General features: G+C 38.1%; 1 protein-coding gene across 1 annotated transcript in view; it reads left to right on the top strand.

Annotated features, from left to right (window-relative positions):
- Nucleotides 1-11884, top strand: part of ZFAND3 (zinc finger AN1-type containing 3) — a 135905-nt gene extending 124021 nt beyond the window's left edge. The window contains exon 7 of the mRNA XM_066993835.1: nucleotides 8157-11884. Within this exon, the coding sequence (XP_066849936.1) occupies nucleotides 8157-8311 (155 nt within the window). The 3' untranslated portion in view covers nucleotides 8312-11884. The remainder of the gene's footprint in view (nucleotides 1-8156) is intronic.
- Nucleotides 11885-13125: the final 1241 nt, after the last annotated feature.

The raw sequence follows: 13125 nt of genomic DNA, 5'->3' as shown, positions 1-13125 counted from the left end.
TGTTATACGGGCACCTCAGTGGTTTGCTCCCAGAATAGTACTTTTGCTTCAGCCACTCCGGTAATGCCTACCATCTTAGCATACATTGCTGCAAGCATTTTAAAAGAGTTTGAATTCAAACTCAAAGGTATTTTTTCTTTTGTTTTATTTTATGAAGATGGTAATTGAAATGATGGGGAATGGGAGCTGTTAACTAGTATTGGTCTCTCTCAGTAACGTGTTCTGAAATGAAACAGTGAAAAGCAGGTAACTTACTGGTGTGTCGTGGGTCCTAAAGATGGGACTCAGAAAAATGCTGTAGTGTCTTTGTTTCAGAAAAGCTGTCTGCAGATTTAGAAGTGCAAAGGGAGTTCATGGTCTGCTTGTAGTTAGGAATCAAAAGATCCCATTTGAAAAGGTTCTGGTATATTCCCCCTGCTTGTTCAGCTAGTGGGGGTTGTGTTGCAGCAGGTACTGATCTTGATTTCTTCCACTGTGCTACCTAAAGATCTGCAACAGGCAACTTCTTTGATTTAGTAACACATTATCGAACCTGCTGGTTACACCTTCCTACAGTCCCGATCAATAAATGTAATTGAAATGGGTCAGTTGATCTCTTAAGTCTTCCTTATATAAAACAAGTTAGCAGGTTCCTTGTTTAAAAAAAAAAAAAAAGTTTTTTTAAAAAAAGTTTTATTTTGATGCTACTGATGTAGTAAGTCCTTCAGCATATAACTTCAGGGAGTTTTTGCAGAGATAGTACAAATGTGAGGAAAAAAATAAGCGTTCTGTTAATGTGCCATGTTAGGTCTCTGCTGTCAGTACCCATACTGCAGTGAGAAAAGAAAAGAAGCGTATGCATAAAGTAAAAGATGATACGTTTTTTTAATTGTCTTTTATACCCAAGAGATACGTGGCCTAGTGAACTTGAACATAAAAATCTAGCTGAGACTACCTTATTTCTAATTCAGTCTTTTTCAGTAGCTTTAGGGAAGTAATTGGCTCAGTCTCTAGTTGTTTTTTTCTTATCAGAAAAAAATGAAGATAAAAGCCACTTACCTGCCAGATGTTAAGGGAATCGGTTTTTGAAGGTTAAAATGCTTTACCTTTTCTAAACAAAGCTCTTCCTTTACACTGGTGTTGTTTATCCAGCGTCTCACAGGCAGGTGTAGCTGCACCAGGACCGTGCACTTAGAAAGCTGCTGGAGGTTGGCAGGAGTCCGCAGCAGCCTCTTCTCAGAAGGAAGGAGATGGCCTAGAAAGCATCTCCCTGAAAGTGAATCAAACGTGCTCTGTCTGTGTGCTAACAATAGCTACACGCTTAACGTGAAATGAAAAGGTTCACCTATGGAGGTGCTCGCAGCCATTAAATGTTCCTGACTTTTTGAAGTCATGGCCAAGTATGTGAAGAAATGGGGCACGGGGCATCCTGCCATATTCTGAACAAGCAGGAGGGCAGGGATTGTTGTGTAAGCCTTTTCAAAAAAAAACAAAAATAATAAGAGAGGCAGGGTGATGGAAATGTGCATCGTTAAGTCTTTATATTCCTTTATGGTATAAACACATCTTCTGAATGGAGCCCTGTTTTTCTCTGAGAGGAATTACTCGTGATACAGATTGCAAGAGGGTACAGGAATAAAGACTTAGATGGAGCAGAAGGGGTAATCTAAGAGACACTGGAAGTAAGGTGTAAGTAGGGGATAAAGACCTAAAATAAATTTAATCTAGGTTTAAAAAAAAAAAATAGAACTGCTTCTCTCCAGTGATTTGGCCAATAAGTGGAGCTGTCAGCCTGTGGATCAATATGGTGCAACCTCTAGAAAGCTATTACAACCCAAGGCATAAATAATATAATTCAGGAAGTACACTGAAAGTCAAACCCAGTACCGTATTCAGCATGTGATGGTTTGAAGTCAAAATGCATGAAGGATCGGGGAGAAGTGTTAGAATTAATGCAACACGTACAGTATGTTAGTATAGAGCCTTTCATTATTTAATCCAGTTCTTTATTAGAAGCTGTATCTTTCTGGCAGTTTCATTGGTCCAAACAAAATGATACACATACATTATTAAATCACTCAGTATTGTTTTCTATTTTAATTAAATTACTGGATACACTTTGGCTCTTAATTAAATCCTTAGCTTCTGGGATGAGCATATTAGCTCCAGTGGGCTTGGTGTACAGAGACTTCTAGAAGTATTAATACCAATCTATCTCTTTTGAAAAAGTCCAACCCTATACACAAGGCCCTGTTACGATGTCAGGATAGCTCTAGCATCCACCTGCCCTTTTTCAAGAGACACTTTTTTTTTTTCTTTTTTTCTTAAGATTTCACATTACTCTCAAATTTATGTGTTCTGCCTAGGAAACAGATACTTGCATATGCTTGTATAGCCTATGGAAATAATATTATATGAGTACTACCATTTGCAATAGCGTTACCTCTTTATATCTCAGTTTTATTGGGTTTCTAGTCTTGGACACTGAGATGCCTTTTTGGCACAACTCTGCCTTCCTACTGCGTATCTCCCAACCTCCATGCTGTTCTTTGGGTTCATTCTCCCACATCCTACAGGATGTAACCTTGTGAACCTGGGAACGATAGGCAAGGTGTGGTGTTGCTTCAATATGTTCCTGGGCACACAAACTTGGCAGTCAGTGTTCCTTTTATGAATATAGTGGTGATATTAAGTCCTCCAGAATGTATTATTTTCAAGATCATGTGATTATTCAAAAAAGGAAATTCTTTACACCTACATAACATCTAACTTTTTAATGTTGTACAAAACTCTCCCCCGCTCCCTTAAGTTATTTGTGCAGTGGTGTTACCTGTCTGGTATTGCTGTTGGGGGCAAAACGTATGATTTGAAAATTGTCTTGTTAAATTAAACCGGTTTTTAGCTTCAGTGTTTTAACAACTGCATAAGTCTCTTGAAGAATAATAACTTGTATCAAGTTGAAAAAGAAAGATAGATTTCCCTCCCACCCTTTTTAAAATAGCTTTTTTGCTGGTATCACTTCCAACAAATTAAGCTATCCTTCCAGTTGGAAGGGATGGGGGAGATGCATAAACATTGTTTCGGGGATAATTACACTCTTTGGGGAAATGATGTCCAATTACCGTGAGCAGTGCTGCAGCAGCATGTATCACTGCATGAGCTAATCTTCTCTGTTGGTTAATCTGTGTGATTTTGCTGTTTTGTCTAATGTCCCGTAGATATGTTTACCTTTTAAAGATACGTTAGAATCTGTTCTTGCACTTTGTGTGGTACACAGACTTTATGTAGAAACCTGCATATAGGCTCACATGTGCCGTATTAGATGATACATCTTTAGCAGAGAATTTTTGCGGCACCCTCATCTCTTAAGGCTACAAGGTGCTTTTTTAAGTTCTGTTCGAAACTCTGTTGATTGGAATTTCAAATCAGCAAGAAAGGTAAAATTTCTTATGAAGCACATGAAGAAGTCAAAGCATACAGTGTACAATTCTGTACAGGAGTAAGTCTTTGCAATTATTGAGGCTACTTTTGAAGAATCTCTATGTAGATCTACACAAGTTGTTTATTAAATAAAATTTGGAAATGGCCTAAGCTGCAAATTCTGGCGGTTTTGAGAGTTTGACGGGGGAATGAAAATTACAAATGCTGCCAGCATGCAGGTAAGGTGGTTTTAAAGTTTTAGTAGCTCTAGGGTTGTGTGGTAGTATTGACCTTCTTTTCCTTTACCTGCCAATGGGAGCTTCTTCGAACAAATTGGAAGGGGGGTTGGTATGGTATATAAGAGAGTCAGTGGGTGCAGTGAAAGTAAATGTCTAGCTTGAACAATTAAGAAGATTGATAGTTGGTGGTAATCAGAGACTTCATCTTTTCATGCCAACAGTTATATTTTTGTATCTGAATGGCTTGGATTTTTCTAGAAATGCAGAAATGTACCTGTACATAAGCGGGTTTCAGTTTTCATCAGTAGATGGGTCTGCCATATTAAGTATATGACATGCTGTATGGAAAAGTCTAAATACGCTCTTTATTCTTACAACAGTATGGATGTACAGAATGTGAGGCAGTTATTAAAGGGTAATTGTGGGAGCACGCAACTACTACTTAGGTAATATACAGCAAGATCTTTCAAATAGGGACACTGTTAAATGTGTTTAAGCCACTTTGTAAATATGTACGCTTTGTAAATATTTAATAACCTTACTTGGCATTTCCACCACTTTTCAAAACATGCTCACAAACAAGAAATCAGTTTTCCTTTAGCAGCTTTCTGAATGTTTCATCTGTGAGATCAAGACCAGAATCTTGGTGGGGGTGGGAAGAATTTCCTTTCTATTATGTTGCTATTCAAGTAACAGGGATCATTAGATTTACCTGTATCTTCTGTAACAGTATAGTGTTCTCCAGCAGTGTGTTAGAAGAGACCAGGACATCATGCCTGGCCAAGTATCTCCACTAGAGTACTCCCACCATGTGCTGTGCCTCTCTGGTGGTTTGCAGTAGCCTGCTTAATGGGCATTTGTGCCATGCTCCAGAAAGTCTGACCACATTTTGTTGAGTTTACAAAGAGAAAAAATAAATTTAAAAAAATCAGGGAGCCTCCAGAATTACAATTTGGCTTTTGTGTTGTGGATTATCATGCGATTTTGTTTAATAATTTACTGATGCTTCATGTATTTTGCTGATATTTTAACAGTTTCCTACTTTCAGAATTTGAAGACAAAGTTATGAATTGAATTCAGGTTTCAGTTTAAATATTTTTCTTACCATCAATCCATATTCTAGTCTTGTCAGTGCTCTTGAATGTAAGAATGAGGAAAATGCAGTCTGTTTTTGGTATCACCCCTACCCACCAAACTAGGTTTGTTGTACTCTGTCATTCTTAGACTTCCTTTGACTGATGTTTTTTTGCATGTCCTATGCAAAAGACTCACCTACGTGGTTACAAATAAGGCAGAGCTGATATGCTCCTGGCTTTAGCCGTTGATGCTCTGGTGATGAAATGGAAGTGAATTTTTGATGATCGATCATGACGTAGTTTCTGGGGTACCTAAAGCAACTTAAAGGTTTTGATGCACTAAATAATGTTTTTCTAAGATGTTTGCATTAGAGGCCTGAGGTGTAGATGATTCATAGTCTACTTCTAGCATCAGAAAACAGTTGCAATGCTGTGAGATGTATTATTGCATTTACTAGATTGACATCTTCTGTGGTTGTAGTGGAAGTCTGCCATATTTTGGTTGATGACTACGGTAAACTAACTTTAGTTGGAAGATGGATTCCCTTTTCCAGTGCTCTTTTCCCTAGCAGAAAGTTATTTATTTTGCCTTTTAGCTATGGTGTGGTACAAGAAGCATTTCTGCAATAAAATCCTTTAGGGGAAGCAACCCGTATTTGATATCTTCCAATAATGAACTTAACAGTAAATATACCACAAGAGCTCATTAATCTAACTCTCCTTTATAACCATAAAAAGCAGACTTCTCAGGACACAAAGTTTCATCTCTAAATCTGGATTGGTTTTAAGGATCAAAATAGAAGCAAATATATTGACCACCTGTCCCAGTGCACATAAGTAAATAATTTAACTGTTGTAAAAGCTGATGGTCCTGAGACTAGACAGGGCATTAGTGCACATGCAGACTGCAGAATGTCCACTGTGATGTCTAGACGAGGGAAGAAGCCAGGAATGAATAGAGCAGTTATAACTTAATTGAAGAAATCTGCTCAAAACTAATGAAAAAATGTTCCAAATTAGTGTTATTCAACTAGCTACCATGTAGCAGTATTCAAATCCTCTAAATTCTAAATAAAACTTAATAAATAAATAAATAAACAAACGAGTTCCAACCTTCAAAGTCACTTAGGCATTTGGAATAATGGGACTAAAGATCTGAAGTATGGTTTGGAAATGAGGCTTTAGAAGATCCCTATTGCTATTTTGAAAAGAATAAACTCCTTCATTAAGAACAGCTAATATATGCAAACCTGTCCTTAGTGATGTTGAAAATGCTTGGGTACTCTTTCATTTATTAGGTATTATCAGTTCTAGTTAGCTATTCATATTTAAATAGATACATGAATAGCAGGTTTAGATCATTTAGTTGCTGCAATTAGAAATACTTTTCCCTCAGACTGTAAATTAGCAGGATCAAAAATGAAAATCGTCTGTCATTCTTTGGGCAGTTATTGAAATTCTGTTCAGGAATAAGGAAATATTTGATGAACAGAAGAAATAAATAGCGTGTTTTATCTAGAATGAATATAGTATACGGTACAGCTTTTCCTGTATGAAAACAGGTACTCTAAGAAGAACTGAAACGTGTTTGATAAAGGTATGACAAAGTAGAGAATAGATAATATTTTCTTGGGGGAAGCAGAGTAGAAAGAAACATCTTGAAGCTACTATGGTCTAAAAAAGGCCAGGAGGCTTTGTAGAAGGTGAGGAGATGGTGCAGCTGAGACGTTGTGTTCAAAAGTGATAAATCATCTTCTAAATGTATTTCCTTATTAGATTTGTTGAACTTGTCAAAAGGGTCTTACTGAAGCTGTGCAGGGGGCTGTGTATATATCTGGTATCTCCTTTAAATCACACTAAATAGTATTTCTGCGTGTGCTTGTTAGCCAAGTGGAGAGGATCTGTAAAAAAAAATAAATAAATAATCAGGATTTGAACCCAGTCTTTACCTATTGGGGACTGAAATGACTTCAGCCCAATCCTTATCTGCAGGATTTCTTGCATCTGCTTCTGTCACATCTATTGCAGATAAGGTGATGGACTTAATTGATTCTTGAGCTGATCCAGTCAGGTGTTGATGTGTTGTTGTGCCTACAGTGGACACTGGTTCAGTAATTTGAAATCTTATTTCAAAAATAATGAAGGGAAGCCTTCAGTCCTTGCTCTCTGTAGGAGAGAATTGAGTGAAAATGCCTATTCAGCATTGAAACCATAGTCTGAGGACATTTTCATTTTGACAATCAAACCTTGAATTTCTGGCACCTCACAGAAGATATTCATCACATTTCAGTGTGGTATGACCAGATTGAGATTGAAGTAGAGGCAATGATGACAAGGAGAGAGTGTTATCTCAATTCAGTCTGCATCACATCTGTATTCCTGAACTTGCACGTACCGATACAGAAAACTTGTCTTTTTTGCTTTTGTTTCTAGAACTGGGTTTCAAAATCAGATAATAGGCATGTATTTTTGTAGCTGGTGCTATTGAAACAAAGAGCAAAGCTGAATCAATTTTTTCTTCAGTTGTTTTTTTAACATAATTCTGTGTGTGATACTTTTGTGTCCTTTTCCATTTTCATAACAATGGCATTAACATAAAGGTAACCTGTTGTTCTCTCATACAATTGATGTTTTGTAGTTCAGGAGCTTGAAATATTTTACATACACATGTATACAACAAACATGCACGGCTATATGCATATACTCTCAATCATTCATTCATTTTTATTCTTTTCCATCCCTCAAATGTCATCACTTTGTGGCTTTAACGTCTTTTGAGCATTCAAGGAGAGGCAGTAATGTAAAGCATTCAGTGGGAAGCAGTGTGATGCTCTTTGCACCCATTATTCGGGAAAACTATTGCAGCACAGGCAATAGCATACCTCATTTCAAGTACAGTGGACTACATAAACCCTCTGGCTGTGTAACTCTTCTCACTACTTTATCATCCTAATACTACTTATCACATTCATCTTAGAGGTAAGGAATTTGAGACAATTTCTGTACTGTTCTGAAGTCAAAAAGCTGATTTTCTTTGTAGACTAGAAGGAGGTGGCTGCTGGAGATGACCTCCTGGCAACACTGATTAGCTTTAGACAGAGAGACAGTAAGCTACATCTTTTCAGCTACAGAGCAAGATGTTGTGGCATGATGTGTCCCAGTGTCCAATGCCTGAGGACTTCCTCTTAAATGTAAGAGGATGGCAAAAAAACCACTAGTGTGACTTGGGCTTTGAATTGTGTTGATAAATATGCAAGAAAATGCAGTAAATAATCAGATATTTATTAATGCCATGTCAGGAAAGTAAGTAAAAACTTGATTTTTGAGAACCGAGTGATCCCTCGGTAGGCAATATCTCCCTTCTGATTCAGGTAAGATTCTGCCACTTTCTTCAAGTCCTTAACTTTGGTTTTTTTTTTTCCCCTCTCCCTTTCCACGGTAGGTTATGTGTTCTGTATGTTACATCGCCTGCCTGAACAACATGACTGCACATTTGACCACATGGGACGTGGGCGTGAGGAAGCCATTATGAAAATGGTGAAACTGGATCGGAAAGTAGGAAGATCTTGCCAACGCATCGGCGAAGGATGTTCCTGAGTGCAAGACTGCAACCAAATGCTGTTCTCTTAGTTCACTAATGTTAGCCTTATTTAGGACAAAGTCAGCCAGACACCTTGTACTAGGCAAGTTTCAGACTACAGCCAATCAGTTTCCTTTCTTTAGCCAACCGTCCTGGTACTGTAGTTTAGGGGATGATGGTGGTTGAAATTGATTTCTGGCTGGTTACTAAGGTGCCTGCTAGCCACCGTATAAAATTAAAACATGAAGAAATATTATTTTTTGAGCATGGCTAGTGGATTTAAACAAAACAAGAAAAATCCAAAGGCTTCTGTTATTGCTGGAGTCACTGTAAAAGCCTTACGCTGGAAACATTCCAGCTGCAGAGTTAAAACAAATAGTTGTGTAGAAGCTGGTGTAAAAGTTTGCTATGCACATGGCTTTCAGACAAACTGTTTAATGTGCAGCCTTTCACTTCTTCACTTCTAGTTAATCCTGAGGAGGTGAAATACTACTAAGAGCAGCAACTGCAGCTGCTTAAGCCCAGAAGACCTGACTGGTCACTCGTGCCTTCATCGCGTGTGGCTTTTGAGTTAGGCAGTGTCACCAGCATCAGGGATTCTGTTGGGGTAGGAATCTTTCTGGTTCTTCCCAGGAAGCCAAAAAGAAAGGGGGACAGAGATTCTTATGAAAAATTTTTATATCTATCTTACTATAAGGAACCTATCAGGGTTTTTTTGTTTTTTGTTTTTTTTTCTTCTCGGTTAAATTATGATCTCACTTTAAAGCCAACTCCATCCCAGAGCAGTAAATGGTGCATACATTTTACATGGCATCCACAGAGATTCTAAGAGTCGTGTGAAGATTGCACATGCATTGAGCAGTGCAGCCATTCCCACCGGCCGAAACCTGATTGGCTCTTGTTTGCCTTTTGCTAAGTGCAGGTATCTGATAATTGATCAAATAAGGCTAATTCACAGCACAGTAGCCATGGCTGGATTCTACAGACTGACTTTCTGTAGCTAGACTTATATATTGGGGAAAAAAAAAAGGACATTTTGTAGCAAACGGAATTCAGTAACAGTATTGGGGAACAACCGGTGAAACACCCTGTATCAGATTGAGTTTGTATTCCTCGCTTCCAGAGTGTCAATGAGATAATCAAATGGGCTTCGTCAGCCCTGTTTCTATGCAGCTGAACGCTCTCATGAAAATCTCTGCCCGCATCTATTGCAAAGCAAGTATAGCAAGTGAACGTGAAAAGCATTACGTGGAGTAGGATGTTTTGGCTCTGTTTAGACCTATGGTTCTGTATTACGGTATGTCGCATTGAGCTGAGCTGAACTGAATTGCACCGGTCTCGTCAGTTTGTGAACAAAAAAGCAAAAATAATATTCAGCATGTCTCCTGCTGCACACAGGGTTTATGCAAGTAAAAAGGATTTGTACTCATGTGGCCCAGCTAAATCCCGAGTGAATTTCCCAGTCCATTGGTAAGGTATTAACAATCAGGTAAATGTGTAAGAAAATCTGAGGGAGGAAAAGATTTTGTCTCATCTTGAATACTGGGCAGACAGAAGACATCAGAGAGGTGCAGTAACGTGTCACTTGGAAAACCCCAGTGTTTTGGGAGAAGGTTTGTATGAGTCATCCTCCATTCTACTTGTCGCAGGTAACTAACTCGTTATCGGCCAAATCATTGTTACACTGGTAGAAGCATTTAACAAGGAGAACTAATTCCAAAAACAACAACGAACAACAACAACAGCAAACCACATCTCCACACACACATTCAGCATCTGACTGTATTAGCATAAATTAACCACGAATCAGAAGTGTCCCATCACTATAAAACACAAACTATCCAAAAGGCAAGAGTTTTTTTTTTATTATTATTATTATTATTGTTATTATTCAAGAATATGAAACCAGCAGCAAAATCTTCTCTAATGTGCTGCATTTTCAGGAAATGGTCCTGGTGAAAGGGACTGTCCAAGGATATTATTTACATTGCCGTGAAGAATTTATAAAAGCATGGATTTCAGCTGCTGCTGTGAAACGCACTTTCTTTTCCTACAAAACCCTATTCATAACATTTGATGGGCATTCTGATTGATACACGAGACTTTTCTGCATTAATACTGAAGATGCTTTTTTGTTCCTCCTTAATATTCTCTTTAAACTTGTTGCAAGTGCACAGATGGTTTCAAGGTGGCTCTTGTGAGAACACTACTTAAAAATTCATGTGAATTATGGACAATGTTCACTTTAAACAAACAAGTTGGGGACGGGGTTGTTCCTTTGCAGTATCTGTTCTGTGAAGTTTGTTAAACGTAAAGAAAGCTTAAGTTCTTGTATCTTAAAAGAAGATCTTATTTAACCCTTTTGTGTTCTAGATTTACTTACACATGTAGCCTAGAGCTCAGTTTTAGTTTAACATTGTGAAAATATTAAAAGAATCTTGTAACTTTATTCTTTTTCCTCCTGCTAAAAAAATTAAACCAATCAGATTAAAGTTTGAATTCCTTTCTGCCTATTCCAACAGGTCTTGCTATTTTGCACCATTTCTGCTGTAAGGTCATGTAATAAATATGAATGGGGAAAATGCCAACGTTAGGCCAGTGACTTAGAGCTGAATTTACAGTTGGTGGAAGGTGAACAGGATTTTCTGCCAGATTGAAAGGGGAGAATGGTGTTTTTGCTGTGTTCAAGTTTATTGATTTATTTTGTAAGCAAATCTGGCTAAATCTACTGTAGCTTGAGTATTGGTCAGCTTAAGCGTGATGTTAGATAGAGCAATCAAATGAACAAGTTGTTCTTGCTCTTATCAAGTCAAATCTATACAGTGCACTGTATGATTGACATGGAAGTGCTAAAACATCCTACATGTTCTTTCATATATTTTGGCAACTTCTGCACCTATAGTAGCTGTATTCCAAATTATAGTGGGCTGTATTCACAATGGGTAACTAGAGGAGTAGTGACAGTTTCTTAATCATTTAGAAGCTAGACACTCAAAGGTAATAAACAACAATGTATTAAAGAGAGAACAGCAAGGTGATTATTTAAAACTTTTTAAATTGTTTGGAACTGAAATTCTTCCTCATTCATGGGACATGTACACCCCTTATTTCCTCCCAAATTAATATGGTACTTTCAATTTTAAATCTGTATGTGATTCTTGAACAACATGGCTGGGCGATAGAAAAGGTAAGTTACGTAAGACAGCTCTGCCTTTTTTGTCAAGTTCCAAACCTGTAGCTGGCTGCAAGCCAAGGCTTTGAGGAAAAGTAAGAATTGTCCATCAAGGTTGCTACACCGGAGTCTGTCCTTGATTGCACCTGATTTCTGTTTTGAAGCAGTTCAATGTCTTGAATGAGAGATGATGTAACTGTGAAATGCGAGAACACGAGCTCCTCTGCAGTAATGCACAGGCAACACCCTGATGGAGACCTGGTGCAATTATAGCAGTCCCAGAGTAACATTAACTGCTTTTTATCTACTTCATGGAATGTGATTAATAGGTTCAAACCGTGAATTTTGCATGACTTCCTTCTTTTGGAACATCTGTAATCCACTGGCCTCTTGAATACAGTATCCTGTTTATATTTAACTTTGTGCTCATTGTGTTGTTCGGTTCATGCCGCAATCGATGCAGTTCCTTCTGTGACTGTGCTACAGCTTGTGTATAAATCTCTGAAGGGTAAAAGCACGTTTTTTTAATCTTACACTGATTCTTTCAGTACAGAGACTCACCAAGGAAGAAAACTGATATTAATGGTGTCACTAAAAATACAGGTCTTATAACAGCTTTAAATAAATGCATCAGTGGAATAATCGGCAGCACCCATGCTCATAGCGATGCATACACAGTTAAGTGCCCAGACAAATGAATTGACATTTTCTTTGTCGTAGTGTAGTTACTGCAATTGTCAGTCATCAGTGGAACAGCAAAGAGAAAGCCTAATTGAAGTAATTCCTTAATGTCACAATGAGATTGCAGCCAATTTGTGCTGGAAATAATTTTGTATGCTCCTGGGTACTTTTAAACCTAGAAAACAAATGGAAATGTTTTAGACAATGCTACTTAAAAATCTGTATCTATTGGCACCAGATGTTTATTTCATCACTCAAATACCTGGTTCTAATTCTGCTCACAAAATAAAAGTAATGTAAGCATTGAGCAGTGGTTCAACACGAAAGCTGATGTGGCAGGAGCTGCGGTATAAGGATACAGTTTTAGTGCAACCAGGTCACAATCTTACAGGTGAGTGAGAGTGTGCGTCTGTTTGCATTTTATTGCAAAGGACCACACTGGAAAAAGAGTATGTAGATTAAAATTCTCAAAAATATTCACAGTGCATGTTTTACATGCTGAACTTGTGCAACAATGGGTTTTATATCTCACTCTATTAGCAGCTTTTCCAGGAAAGCAAACATTAATGATGCTGGAAAGAGCCACTCTTAAATAACAGCGCTCAAAGACAGCAGTTACAAGGATATATTTTTCTGTCTCTCCTACTCTTTATTCACTTTTCACTGAGGCGTTCAGCATGTGCAGCTGGTCATTTGGAAGTAGTCGTGCTTGAACGTTGCTCTTTCTGGATTCTCGGCACTCACCACAGAAAAGAAAGCATCAGCTTTGGTCCTTTTGCAAGCCCCTGTGCAGTACTTCAAACAGATTGAAATCTGGATGATTGGTTGTAAAAGTGGTGAAGTACATGAGGAGGTTACCACAGTGACTGGCTATTTTTTCTCCACTACGTTTCAGTTAATTGATGTGACTGACGTGTTAGGCCATTAGGTGTCTTCAAACCATCCTTTGAAGGGGGGCAGGACACAACCACAGCTCAC

The sequence above is a fragment of the Anser cygnoides genome, chromosome 3 (genome assembly GCF_040182565.1).
Source record: "Anser cygnoides isolate HZ-2024a breed goose chromosome 3, Taihu_goose_T2T_genome, whole genome shotgun sequence".
In the NCBI taxonomy this organism is placed as follows: domain Eukaryota; kingdom Metazoa; phylum Chordata; class Aves; order Anseriformes; family Anatidae; genus Anser; species Anser cygnoides.
This window is presented reverse-complemented; position numbering and strand designations above follow the sequence as displayed.